At 48.2% G+C, this 14357-nt stretch overlaps 2 protein-coding genes and 1 long non-coding RNA gene across 4 annotated transcripts; 1 reads left to right on the top strand and 2 right to left on the bottom strand.

Annotated features, from left to right (window-relative positions):
* The first annotated feature begins 11 nt into the window (after positions 1-11).
* On the top strand, positions 12-5816 carry LOC123148180 (disease resistance protein Pik-2). The gene is made up of 4 exons (XM_044567546.1): positions 12-1260; positions 1361-1502; positions 1604-2124; positions 3736-5816. The coding sequence occupies exons 1-4, from the start codon at positions 178-180 to the stop codon at positions 5722-5724; spliced, it is 3735 nt and encodes a 1244-aa protein (XP_044423481.1). The 5' UTR covers positions 12-177; the 3' UTR covers positions 5725-5816.
* LOC123148178 (pentatricopeptide repeat-containing protein At2g22410, mitochondrial) lies at positions 3379-10937 on the bottom strand. 2 transcript variants are annotated; one of them, XM_044567544.1, is made up of 3 exons: positions 8282-10937; positions 8098-8191; positions 3379-3871 (listed from the first exon to the last, which is right to left on the bottom strand). In XM_044567544.1, exon 1 carries the CDS (start codon positions 10612-10614, stop codon positions 8626-8628), a length of 1989 nt encoding a protein of 662 aa, XP_044423479.1. In that variant the 5' UTR covers positions 10615-10937; the 3' UTR covers positions 3379-3871; positions 8098-8191; positions 8282-8625. The 2 variants fall into 2 exon arrangements, with proteins under 2 accessions (XP_044423479.1, XP_044423480.1); XM_044567545.1 differs by lacking the exon at positions 3379-3871 and adding an exon at positions 6079-7752.
* A 633-nt stretch (positions 10938-11570) lies between these two features.
* Positions 11571-13268, bottom strand: LOC123148182 (uncharacterized). The gene is made up of 2 exons (XR_006473677.1): positions 12943-13268; positions 11571-12256 (listed from the first exon to the last, which is right to left on the bottom strand). It is a non-coding gene; the product is annotated as an uncharacterized lncRNA (long non-coding RNA).
* Positions 13269-14357: the final 1089 nt, after the last annotated feature.

Genomic DNA, 14357 nt, shown 5'->3' on the forward strand with positions numbered 1-14357 from the left:
TTGTCTTCAAGCTAGCATGGGCCTGGTGGGGCATTGATTAAACTGCTACATCGATCAGCTCAGGACCCACCAACTCTCCGTTGCTGCTTGATTGCTTCTTTGGCTACATACACCCGTAGCTGCTTGGTCGATTCACATTGAGCACTGTCATCTCAGATCCACACAGAAACAACAGGGATGGAGGCGACGGTGCTGAGCGTGGGCAAATCGGCGGTGAGCGGAGCTCTTAGGTATGCCCAATCTGCCGTTGCAGAGGAGGTGGCGCTGCAGCTGGGAGTGCAGCGCGACCAGGCCTTCATCAGGGACGAGCTCGAGATGATGCAATCTTTCCTAATGGTTGCTCACGACGAGCGAGACGACAACAGATTGGTCAGGACCTGGGTGAAGCAGGTCCGCGACATGGGCTACGACGTGGAGGACTGCCTCCAGGACTTTGCCGTTCGCCTCGAGGAGCCATCCTGCTGGTGGCGCATCCTGAGGACCCTGCTTGACCGGCGCCATGTGGCCGTGCAGATGAAGGACCTCCGAGCCAAGGTCGAAGATGTCAGCCAGAGGAACCTGCGCTACCACCTCATCAGGGGCCCTGCCGCTGGCCCAAAGTCCATGGCTGCCGTCGCCGAGCAGTACTCTGCAGGCAGCAAGGCCAGTGCTACAATGTTTGGCATCGAGGAAGCAAGGCATACCATGAAGCCGAGGGTAGATCTCGCCCAACTCATCAACAAGGAGCCGGGCAGGGATCATAGAGTGATAGCGGTGTGGGGAGCAGGTGGTGTTCTTGGTCAAGCTTCCGTGATAAGGAGCGTGTATGTTGATTCAGATAAGTTTGAATGTCGTGCCTGGATCAAGCTTACACATCCTTTCGACCCGATCGTATTCATGCAAAGCATTATGAGGCAGTTCTATGGATATTCTTCTTCTTTTCCAGAATTACCAGCTGAGGGACAGAGTTGTCAAGAAAGAGGGGGCACTATAGGGGCTGAAGTTCTCAAGAAGATGCTGATGATGAAGCGAGAAGATTTGGTTGATGAGTTCAATGAGCATGTGAACAACAAGAGTTACTTGATTGTTCTTAACGACCTGTGTAGCCTAGAAGACTGGGACTGGATTAGAACTTACTTTCCTGTCAACGGTAATGGTAACCGGATCAGTGTGGCCGCACAGCAATTTGAAGTTGCAAACTTATGTGTCGGTACAAAATGCCAGGTCTCAGAGCTTAAACAATTAGCTACTGACCAAACTCTCTATGCTTTCTACCACAAGGTAATATATATTCAATGTTCAAAAACCATCAAATTCATGTTAATTACATAATTTCTTGTCTAAATTATTTTCTGGTGATTGACTGTTTGCTTGTGCTTAGGGCCCTACAGATGGAACAGACTCAATGAAGCCAGAACCGAGCTCAAACATGGCCAGTGCCGCTACTAACAGATCTACATCGCCCGATCGTGAGATAGCTGATGATCAAGATAAAGATGGTGCCCGCGGGAAGGACGAGGCCAGTGGGAGCCTCACTTGCATCACGACGATTACTGCTGCTTTGGAGGGATCTCAGGTTTTGGAAGGGAGACAGAAAAATGTCACATCCTCCGATTAATTACAGATCCAGCCAGCTGCAGCAAAGAACTTCAAGTGATATCAGTGTGGGGAATGGGTGGTGTGGGGAAAACTGCTCTGGTCAAGGAAATCTATCAAAGCCAAGAACTAGCTGGAGCGTTCGAGAAGCGGGCCTGTGTCACGGTCATGAGCCCTTTCGATAAGGTTCAGCTCTTGAGGAGCTTAGCTATGCAGCTAGTGGTGGTAGAACCTCCTGAAGATTATGAAACGATATGCTCATTGGGCAGCAGAGCCAAAACACCATTGTTTTGGTCGATTCAAAAGCTCAAGAATGAGATGGAAAGTATTCTGAAAGAAAAGAAGTGCTTGATTGCTTTTGATGACTTGTCATCAACCACTGAATGGGACATGATATGGTCTAGCTTACCTCAAATGGGAAATGCAAGCCGGATCTTAGTCACCACAAGGGAAGAAAATGTTGCCAATTATTGTTCAAAGGAACAAGAAAATGTATGCAAGCTTCAAGTTCTAGATAGGGAGCATGCACTCGGCCTCTTCATGAAAAAGGTGAGTCCTGAACTCCTGATAATTCTACAGTTGTTGATTTGAAATTTACATTAAAGCCAATAAATATTGTGCGTTGAACTTAGAAATATGTGCTCGCTTCAAATTAAGCTGTAAAATAAATTGTGCCATCTGTTTGTAGTACATATACATTCTGCTGATTGCACAGTTTGACCTTCCTAGGTTGACCTTTGCCAAGCAAGTAGTTAAAATACATGCGGGTTTCTAACTATATGTAACGCACAGCGTTGTTACCGTTGCATCTGTATTTAAAAACACATATGGTTATGTGTGCTCCGTCCATCCCGTTCCTTCTCGCCGGCCGCCATCGCCAGAAGACGCTGCCGGGTCAAGCCCGGACGGCGGCGATGGGACTTCTCTGCCCGTAGTTTGGATCCATGGGTTCTGGGTCGGTGGTGGCACGATGCTTGGTGCGCGCACCGACAGAGGAGTTGCAGCAGCGAGAATGGTGTTAGGTTGGGCGATGAGAAGGTCGGGCCCTGTCCAGTGAGCAGCTGGTGGCCGGAGCCGCACCGATGGCAAGGAATGCTCCTCTGTGCAACGAACAATTTGAATTAGCAGTTGATGCAGGCGGTGGTTGACGACGCAACCTTTGAACGCCGTTCCCTTCCTGCATTCATTGCTGTTGGACAAAACCTTCTCACGGTTTGGGTGCTGCCAGCGATCATATGGTGGTCGATGTTGATGGTTGTTGCGTCATTGATCGCTTTGGCATGATTTTTGGAGGTCATGTATTAATTTCAAAAAAAAATTAATATTCTAGCTGTGTGCAACATTGGTGTATTCACTAGCTCTCGACATTGTGTTGTTGCAGAGGTAGGGCATACTTGGTACGGTAATCCACTTCTGAGCCCAGGGTCAGCTGCACCCACCCTGACAAAAAAATCAAAACAAATACTAGAAAAATTCAAAAAAATTGTGTGGTAGATAATTTGATGCATGAGGTTCGCTCCAATTTTCAAATCACTTGGACATCTAAGCAGCTCTCAACAAAAAAGACAAATTCAGGGTTTGTAAAAATGTTTACTGTTCACGCACTGTTCTAACCCGATTTATCTTTTTTGCTGAGAGCTGCTCAGATGTCCAAATGATCTAAAAATTGAAGCGAACCTCACGCATCAAATTATCTACCACACAAAAAATATTAGAATTTTTTGAATTTTTCTAGTATTTATTTTGATCTTTTTTCTGACCGGGTGGAGATGAACCTGGGCACCGAAATGCCGCACTCTGGTACGGTGTATCATTTTGATATTAACATATTGCAATTTGTCGGGAAAAAAACTCTCTCCAAGCGGCTGAAACCCACAGCCGAAGAATCTCCTCCCGCCTTTATCTTTTGTAAGCACAATATATTTTCAACCATGAAACATAGAAATTGTGAGTTTGTTACTGTAAAATGTACATATGACAAACTATTGACCACATTTACTTCAACAAAAAAATAAGAAGATTATTTCATGTACTGCCTATGTATCAAAATGTAAGAGGTTTTTGAGTCTCAATCTAAACCAAAAAAGACTTACATTTTGATACATAGGCGGTACAATTTATTTGTAGAGTATTAAATACTTGTTTATGTATAAATTTCAGGTATTTAAGGAGAAGGAACATTTGCATCGGCAATATCCTGAGTTGATTGAACAAGCAGAGCAACTTCTGAAGAAATGCGACGGCCTTCCTCTTGCAATAATCGCCATAGGTGGCTTCTTGGCAAATCAACCAAAAACTGCCATGGAGTGGAGAAAACTGAATCAGAACCTTAGTACTCAGTTGGAGATGAATCCAGAGCTCGACACAATAAGAACGGTCCTTCTCAAAAGCTATGATGGTTTACCCTATCATCTCAAGGCTTGTTTCTTGTATCTGGCAATCTTCCCCGAAGACTATAAGATTAGTCTAACACGTTTGTTGCAGCGGTGGGTCGCAGAGGGCTACTCAAGAGAGGTGAATGGAAAGTCTTCGTATGAAATAGCAGAGAGTTACTTCAGGGACCTCGTAAGCAGGAGCATGATCCTACCAACCCGGCGATCAGGTCATAGTAGCAATGAAATGGGCTCTTGCCAGCTCCATGATATCATCCGTGAGATTGGCATCTCAAAATCAGTGGAAGAAAATCTTGTTTTCAGGTTGGAGGAAGGTTGCAGCTTAAACAGCCAACACAGAACACGTCACCTCTCTGTAAGCAACAATTGGAAGGGAGACCAGAATGAATTTGAGAGCACGGTAGACCTGTCTCGTGTTCGATCAATAACAATCTTTGGGAAGTGGAGACCATTCTTCATCTCCAACAAGATGAGGTTGCTGCGAGTGCTGGACTTGGAAGGCACTTCAGATCTGGTTGATCATCATCTCATGCACATTGGGAAGCTTATCCACTTGAGATACCTTTCCTTGAGAGAATGTTATGGAATTTATCACCTGCCAGGTTCTTTGGGTAACCTGAGGCAACTTCAGACACTAGACATCACAGGTACAAACATAATCAAACTGCCTAAGACGGTCATAAAGCTCCGGAAGCTACAGCACGTTCGTGCCAGGGGCGTTGGGAGCAACGATGATTGTACGTATGGAGAGTATCCAGAAGAGGTGCCGAAGATAATGAGGAACAAGCTATGCATCCTGACCTGCTCCTCGGTGGGGTTCTGCGTGGCATGTTGCGCGCCTCACCTTCTGAAGGAGTGCATGGGTATTGATGGGGACATCAACAGGCGTGATGTCTGCACCGCATGCTGCTGCTCCTATCTGCCGATGCAGGTGAAACGCCGGAGCAGACGCGGTGTTAGAGTGCCCAGAGGGATCCACAGGCTCAAAGCCCTGCACACGCTGGGTGTGGTCAACGTCTCAAAGAAGGCTACTCTGAGAGAGGTAGCGAGGCTCACCGGGCTGCGCAAGCTGGGAGTGACCGGCGTTGATGAGAGCAACAGCGGAGAGCTATGTTTGGCCCTGGCCAATCTCAGCTGTCTAGAGTCGCTGCTAGTGCAGTCGGAGGGTAAGCCGGGTTTATTTGGCTGCTTGAATGGCTTGTCCTCACCTCCGGAAAACCTTGAAAGCCTGAAGCTGTATGGCAATCTGGAATGTTTGCCAACATGGATCGACGATGGGCTAAAAAATCTGACAAAGCTCAACCTGCGGAGTTCCAGGATATCGGGCCATGATACTGCCATAAAAGTCCTTGGGAGTCTACCAAACCTAGCGATCCTGCGTCTGCGCAAAGAGTCGTTTGAGGGTGAAGAGGTCCATCTTCATTTCCGTCGGGGCGCATTCCAGACCCTAATGGTGCTGGAGCTGAGTTCCCCAGGTAAGCTCAAATCTGTGAGGTTTCAAAAGGGAGCAACCCCTAAGCTTGAGCTGCTGCAATATAAGTATTCTGATCAGCCTGAGGAAGATGTTGTTTCAAAAGAAAACGATGACGATCAGTTTAAAGAAGCCCCTAGAGTTGGGTTGTTTTCTGGGCTAGCATCTCTGGGAAGCCTCAAGGAATTTCTGCTCATGGGTGGCAACTACAAGGGCGACTTCGTGAAAAATTTACGATCCCAACTTGAGTCGAACCCGAAACAGCCTCTTCTCAAGATGGACTGAGCTGAGCCACTGCATGTCTTGTTTGATGTTTCTGTTGCTGCCCACTTGTTTTGAACTGACAATCTGCCGCTGAACTGTTTTGGGTTTTTTGATATACTCCTCCCTGACTTCACAACTATTTGTCGAGGACACTTTGATTGTACCCCAAAATAGTTTACATATCAGTTCGCCTCTGAACTTCTTAACTACATCGAATTGTTTCCCTCCTTATAGCTAGTCTGCAGGTTTCTTATTGTGGTCTTGCTGATACGGATAGTGGTATAGCATCAAGGGCATTGCATGCATGTTTTGCTTGCCATGAGAGCTCCTGCTGGTAGACTCATTTCAACTGAACAGTTGTGAACCATCCCTTCACTCTAACACAAGAGTGAGGCAAATAGGAAGGTGACTCTGCTCCTCCTGATCTCCGCCGATGAGGCAGTTGGTCCCCTCTCCCTCTGCTTGCCGCTGCGGCGGCAGGAGGGAGGGGGGAGAGTAGTCCTCTGCTTTGGCCTCATAGTTAGGGTCAAGGTCGGTGTGTCATGTGACGGCGCTCCGGTGGTAGTGGCGGCAACGTGTAGAATAAGTCTCCTGCGACTCTAGATCCACCTCACGGTGTCCATGGCGGAGGCAGCGACAAGGAGTTCTCATGGGGTTTGTCTTCCGTCATTCCTCTAGGGCGGCGGGTCTAGAGTTTTCAGGTGTTGCCGCGTGCCAGTGTATGTTATCTTCTGATTCCAACCCTGTTGCTGCGGCGTCTCCTTCACCACAGTGGTGGAGTTTGTGAAGATTATTTCAGGAGCATGGCCAGTGGTTATCATCCTGGTTGGCAACAATGCTGGCATGTGGGAGGTGTTTGCTTCGCTAGAACTGGGCAAGCGTCTGTTGGAGGGCTGATCTGGCGTCTTTCTCCAACGAGGTCGGAGTGGTGCGATGGATCTGGGATCCAAGAAACCCAGAGACAATCCCAGGTCACTGGCGTTCGCGTCGGTCCTCTCATCAACTCAGAAAGCCTAATGGTGTGTTCTGGCTCCGATGGATTCACCTCAGCATCACTGGTTTTTAGACAATAGAACGTTGGGCATCTGCAAGGACCTCCAAGGACTCAACTTTTTTCCCCTTTTCTAGGGGTGTTTTCTGGCAAGTGACACGCCAGAGCCCACACAGTATTACGGTGCCCAGAGGGATCCACAGACTCGAAAGAGATGCACACACTGGGTGTCATTAATGTCTCGAGGAGGAAGGCCACTCTCCGAGAGGTAGCGAGTCTCACCGGGCTGCACAAGCTGGGAGTGACAGACGTCAATGACAGCGACAGTGGAGAGCTATATTCGGCCCTTTATAGTCTCAGCTCCCTAGAAACATTGTAGGTGCAGTCTGAGGGGAAGCCTGGTTTATTTGGCTGCTTGGATGGTCTGTCTACGCCTCTGAAAAACCTTGAGAGCCTGAAGCTGTACGGCAATCTGGTCAGATTGCCAGCATGGATCAATGGTGGGCTCAAAAACCTGGCCAAGCTCAAGCTGCGGAGCTCCATGATATCAGATCATGGTGCCACCATACAAGTCCTTGGGAGCCTACCAAACCTAGCCATCCTGCGTCTGCGGAAAGATTCGTTTGAGGTAGAAGAGGTCAACCTCCTTTCCTTGGGGTGAATCAGTCCTGAGCCTAATGGTGCTGGAGCTGAGTTCCCCAGGTAAGCTCAAACCCACGGAATTTCTAAAGGGAGAGACCCCTAAGCTTGAGCTACTGCAGTATTAAGATCAGCCTGATCACGATCAGGAGGATCTTGTCTCAAAAAGGAAATGATTATCAGTTTGAAGAGGCTTCCAACGTTTGGTCATTTGCTGGGCTAGCATCTCCGGGGAGGCTAAAGTTGTGCTAGAGGGTGGCAACTGTGAGCGTGACTTCGTGCAGAACCTGCGATCTGAGTCGAATCCGAATCGGTCTGCTCTCAAGATGGACTGAGGTAAACTCTGGAAACTCTGATTCTGCTCACCTGTTTGGCCGTTTGATCCTTAAGATCAGTTAAGGTCATTTCACCTAGTATTCCTGTAGGAGTGCACTGGATGAGAGACTAGTAGAAGGAAACTATTCATATTAATGCATCTTAGCGTATACAGAATAAGAGTTAATTTATACCTAAATTTCCGTAATTCACTCCCATTTCCCAGAGTAATATATAAGAAATTGAATGATTCCACTAATTTTTGCATGCATGCCTCCACTTCCACAATAATATCTAGCTTTCAAAAAATTAATACCAGCATAGCATTTCATTTATTCATTTATACCCCAACCATTGCTGGAGTATACTCAGTGGTTAGATTTCACTACATTCATGATTTCCATCCTTGATAACCAACATAGTAACAGAAAGTCAATCATACTGTTTACCTTAATAACATTGAGAAAGTCTTTCCAAAGCGCATTTTGGATACTGGAATGGAAGTAATATGTTTCACCATGTAAAAGCTCTACAGCTGGTTATCTGCACATGTTTGCATAACAACTTAATTAGTTACTTTATTACAGGATCTACATGACAAAGAAGAGCTAAGGAGTAGCCGTAAGAACTTACAGTTTGGTCAGAATTAGTCGTGGGTCAATCAAGTTCCTTAACAGTATAATAGTTTCTCCACATGACAAAATCTGATCAAACCTAGACTACTGCATAACAAATCAGAATGGCCCTTTTCCTGTCCATGAATTTCTTTTTAAGACATAGGCAATTCATCTCTTTCTTGAGCCATTGAATGGACTGAATGTATCACAGCAGGTCAAAACTATGTACAGCACAATTGCACGAAGCTGAGCTTTAAATATATGAAATGCTGTCTGTTGCCAAGTTTTTGTTTTCTATCTACAGCCATGGCTATTATGAGGTGCATGAACAAGGACGAAAGCATTGCCACCACACTCATGTCAAGTTAGAGGAACATAACCTTCCAATTTTAAATGGAAATAAATGTTATTCAATGCTGCATAAATATCTTCTGACTGAACATGTGAAACATCTGCCACCAAAAACTCATGAAATTTTCCATCCACTTCAATAGAACTATATCCAGGATTCTTCTTTACCCCTCTATCTCTCATCAACATCCTCAGCATCTTCACCTGATCCCATTTACTTTTATTTGCATATATTTGGCACATAAGTACATAGATTCCACTGTCCAATGGATCGAGTTTTACTAGCTTATCTGCAGCGCATTCACCAATCTCTACATTGCCCTGCACTCTGCATGCATTCAAAAGAGCACCCCAACCGGCCTCACCAGCTTCCATTGGCATACCATTTGCAACTTCAAGTGCCTCTTCAAGAAGTCCACTTTTCCCCAAAAGATCGATCATGCATGCATAGTGTTCTGCTTTGGGTTCAATCTGATAGCCCATTTTCATTTCTTTAAAATACCGACGCCCTTCTGAAACCAACCCACTATGACTGCATGCAGAAAGTAGCCCAAGGAATGTGATCTCATCAGGCAGAATACCTGTTCCTTTCAACTGCTCAAAGAGATGAAGGACTTCTTCAGACTGACCGTGCACAGCATGGGCCATGACCATCGAATTCCAACTCACTACATTTCTCTCTCCCATCTCAGCAAATAACCTTGATGCTGCATCCAAATCTCCACATTTTGCATACATATCAATGAATGCATTGCATAAATTTACGGTAAGTACAGCCTTGCCACTGACAATGTAGTTATCATATATCCACCTACCAAGATCCAGGCAACCCAACTGAGCACACGCCGGAAGCACACTCACAAGGGTAGCGTTAATCGGCTCAACATTTTCTTCAATCATCTTTTTAAACAACCTCACTGCTTCCTCAGGCTGATTTGCCTGCGAGTAAGCAGCGATGATGCAACTCCAAGAAACTGCGTTCCTCCTAGGCATATCCTCAAACAGCTGAGCTGCACTCTCCAGGTGACCACACTTTGCATAAACGTTAACCATGGTCGTCCAGGAGTACACATCCTTGGCCGCCATGCCGTTGAAAACCTCCCTGGCAGAGGGCACGCACCCGAATTTCCCAAACATGTCGATCAGCGCATTCGCCAAGCTAACACTTCCACCCACACCACCCTCTGCAACATAACTATGCACCCTCCTTCCCAGCGCTAGCAGTCCCATCTGCCCAATCGCCGACAGCGCCGCAACCAGCGTCACCTCATTCGGCTGCTGGCCCCCGGCCACCACCATCCTGCAAAACACGTGCCAGGCATCGTCAGCCATCCCTCTCCGCGCGTACCCGTCCACCATGGTCGTCCAGGAGACGACGTCCCTCTCGGACATTTCGTCGAACACCCTCCGCGCACGCGCCAACGACCCGTGGTCCGCGTAGAGGTGCACCAGCGCGTTCCCGACGAGCACGCTCCGGCCGACGAACCCCCACTTGAGGGCGACGCAGTGGACGCCCTCCCCGCCCGCGGACGACGGCCCGTGCTCGGCGGCCGCGGCGGCCTTGAGCGCGAAGACGAGCGTGCGCGCGTCGGCGGGGAGGGCTTGGCGGACCACGCGGCGGAAGAGCGCGAGGGCGCGGCGCGGGAGGCGGGCGCGGAGGAAGGCGCGCATCATGGTGGCGAGCATGTAGGCGTTAGGGCCGGGGGCGGGGGCGCGGGCGAGGATGGCGGCGGCGTGGCCGACGCGGGGCGGCGTGGAGAGGGCGCAGAAGGCGAGGAGGCGGGACGCCGGGAAGCGGCCCGCGGCGAGGCCGGAGACGGTGAGCAGCGCGTGCAGCTGGAGGAAGCGCGGGAAGGAGGCGCAGGACTCGAGAAGGGCGAGCAGCGGGTGGGTCACCACCAGGTTGCGGTTCGTGTTCCACGCCGGCCGGGGCGGCGGCGCCGCCCCTGTGCCCGGGGAAGGCGGAGGAGGCCGCGCGGGCGGAGCGTGGTGGGGCATCACGGCCTCGCGGGAGCCCGAAGTTTTTTGTGGGTTTCGCCGGCGGTGGGGAAGAGGCCGTCGCCGGAGCTACCTCGGCGGGTGGGTGGGCGAGGTTGAGTAGGGGAGGGGAGGAGACGCCATTTTGGGGAGCGGTACAACGGCGGGAGTCGCCGCGACCTCCTTGCGAGGGGAGACGGTTATGGGCTTCAATTCCAATTCTAGCTCAAGCTGGAAATGGAATTCCAATTTAGGTGGAAATGGGCTTCAGTTCAGCTGGAATTCCAATCTAGCTCAGCTCTCCTTTTTTTCAGCTGGAAATGGGCTTCAATTCCAATATAGCTCCAAACAGCAGCCTCCCCTTCTTGTATTGGTTACCAACTCTATTTTTGCGAAGAAGTGTGGTTAGATGGTTAGAGGGACAGTGGTATGCTCAGCCTACGAGGGTTCAAGTCTGGATTTTCGGCGATGTGCTTTCAGTGGGAGGAGATGTTTCTGTCGACGACATGGCGCCTACGATGACTTCGTAAATTTCAATATGACATGCCGACTCAGTCTCTCGGAGGTGCTCATAGGGATAGGGTGTGCGTGTGTGCGTTCATAGGGGTAAGTGTATCTATGAGCGCTTGCGTCTGTACTGATGCTCAAAAAGAAGTGATTACCGACTTGCTGTTATGCCCAAAAGAAATCACTGCTTGTTGCTGCGGTAGCCCTTAAATAATCACATTATGCCCAAAAGAAATCACTACTTGTTGCTGCGGTAGCCCTTAAATAATCACAGTACATGCTGCTTTTTCTCAACAGCAACAAAAGAACAGATATTGTAGTAGTATTTGGTTTGTGTAACAGACTATACAACACACTGGCCTTGTCTCAGCCTTCCCTTCAAACAGGAGCGGAGCACGACGTCGCACCATTGTGCAAGCCCTGGATAGGCACCACCATCACCAAGCAGCAAAACATATGACACATACAGATTGCAAGCAATGCTGAAAGGAAGTTTTTGCTTGGAACCAGCTGCTCAGGAGTTTATCATTGCAAGTGTTTAGACACAGCACATGACCAAACAGATACAAACATAGGTCTCGAGCAAATGCTGAAAGATGCATGTGCTTGATAGAACCGTTTACTGAGGAATTAGCACCAGGACGGTCCTGGAATTTGGTGCCTGACAGTACAGCTTCAGGGCACTTCAGCACTGATAATGTATCATGGGAGCAAATCATCAACAAGAAACAAAATTCAGCGGATCACGGTTCTCATACCCTGAGTTACAAAAACACATGTATCATGGGAATTGCGGTGGCAAAACTTATTTATTGTGAATGCGACCTCCTCCCGAAGGCCACAATTAGCTTCTGCAGCTCTTCAGCACTGATAAACTGCTGAATGCTGGTCTACAAGCTGTGGAGAAGCATTTTAGAACACTGCTTCTCCAGCAAATCCATGGCACGTATCATTTTGCCCCCGGCTTTTGGTTATCAGTACCTGCGTCTTTTCCGGACACAGCGGCCGTCGCTGCGGCTGTCATGGCTGCAGCCGCCGCGCCAACCTTCACGCCGCCTGCAGCTTTCATCGCCCCGGCGATCTTTGCGAATGCAGCTACACCGCCTACTAGGGCAGCACGCAGGGCTACCATTGGCCTAATCTCCATGGTATGTTCCTGGAGCAGTTAATGCAGAAATGAGCGATTTCAGCACAGCTAAATGCAACCAAATTGCGCTTGTAAAAGGCATTCCAAGGAAGTTAGATGTGACTGTATTTTCATTCTGTTACACAGGTAAAAGAACAGAAATGATTGTACAGTCTACATGGTGTACACTTTCAGTTACAATGTCATTTCTCTGTATGTCATTTATGTGGTTTTAGCATAGAAAAGGTACGCATGGCCTCTTAAAACACCTACAGGTCCTTTGAATGGCTAAATGAACTCACAACATAACCAGACATGCAGAACTAACACAACCACTGCCTAGAAAGATTTATCTCACTTTTAGCCTAAAGATTATGTCTGAGCCTCATGTGGACTTGTGAAGTATATTCCGGTGGGATAAACAGTTATGTCAAACGCACCAAGCACCCACTTAGATTGATACAAATCTGCTACCAGACATCATGCAAATAAAACTTAACAAAAACACATGCTCGACAGGGTAGTGCCACAACTTCTGAATGCATCATTCTCACAGGTGCATCAAATCATTCGGATATATCAATCTCATTAGAACTGGCCCGTGTAAACTAGCCAGGGGTGGATCTGGATGCTATGCCGGCGGTGCACCGGCGCATCCAGAAATTGTGGGGGTCAGGTGGGTTTTGACTAATCGCTGGATGAGGACAAGCACATACCTCAAACCCCGAAGAGTGCGGCAGGGGCGGAGACGGCGGGAACGCGATGTGACGACGAGGGCAGCCGGGAGCGGCGATGGGCGCGAGTACGAGGGCGCGGGTGGGGTGAGGGGTGGGGGGCGGGCTGAAGGGACGGCGGTGGGGGCGGGCTGAAGGGTCGGCGGTGGCTGGCGCTAAGGCACGGTGCGGCGGCGGCCGTAGGGGAGGCGACGGCGGATCAGAAGAGATCTTTGGGTCGGGAGGTCAGCAGGAGGAAGAGGAAAGAAGGGTGCGGGGAGGGAGAGGACGGGCTTGTGGTGTGTGTGGATTGAAGAGTTGATTTTCTTTTTCGGGATATTCAGAGGGGCTCTTGGGCATATGCTTCCGCGTGTAAAAACAAACCGGGTTTTTATGCAATTTTTTGTCGATGGCTTACCAAGCTGACCACTTGGTAACCGGGTTTTTATCCGTTTTGTCATTAATTGTCTGATGATTGCACTATTCTATTTTGTCACTGAAGATTCGACTACTTATAAATGATATTATTTCGTTAAGATTGCGCTAAAAATGTCACTCGGTATTACTATTGTTCGGTTAAAGGGCATTGAGCGAGGTGAAGTGATCAAGATACCCCTGGACCCCACTTGCAAATGTTCTCTCCACAAGTCATTTTAACATGTGGATTCTAGTTTTCAACCTACAGAGAATAAAAACTAGAAGCAAAAATAGCTTTGCGCAGGTGATCAAAATCCCATGGGATGTTATTTTTCATCTAATTAGGAACCGTGGCTTATAGAAGAGCGTTGACGAGTGGAGTACAAGGGTATTTTGTTCACTTCATCACGATCAATGGATTTTGATCGAGCGTTTATGGTGTTGATTGGCATTTTTAGCACACACATAAACAGAATAGATGTCATTGTTTACATATTTGGAGCTATTCCCACTCATAAGAAGTTGAATCTTCTAATGGCAAAATTGAGTAGGCGGTGTCTGGCACTAAGGCACGGTGGGGCGGCGGCCGTAGGGAAGGCGGTGGCAGATCAGAGGAGATCTTTGGGTCAGCCGGGTCAGGAGGTCAGCAGGAAAGGTGCGGGGAGAAGAAGATGCTTGTGTTTGGATGGGGAGTTGATCTTTGCCGGATCTTCAAAGCGGCTCGTTGGCATATGCTTCCGCATGTAAAACTAAGTTTATAATTATTTTAAAAGGGGAGAAAGGGTTTACATGCATATGTTGTTTTTATGGCTATATGCGAGATTTCATAAGATGAAACCAATGTTGTGCCTTTTGCTAAAAAGGTATGTTTTGCCATGTTCTTTTTAGAGCATTGAATTTTGTACTATTCTTTGCTCGCACATTTTTCTCTTTTTGCAAGAAAATTTACAGAGCATGCACGGACTCAATCTGGATGTTTATCCCATTAGCTTCGCTCCTTT

The sequence above is a fragment of the Triticum aestivum genome, chromosome 7A (genome assembly GCF_018294505.1).
Source record: "Triticum aestivum cultivar Chinese Spring chromosome 7A, IWGSC CS RefSeq v2.1, whole genome shotgun sequence".
Classification (NCBI taxonomy): Eukaryota; Viridiplantae; Streptophyta; class Magnoliopsida; order Poales; family Poaceae; genus Triticum; species Triticum aestivum.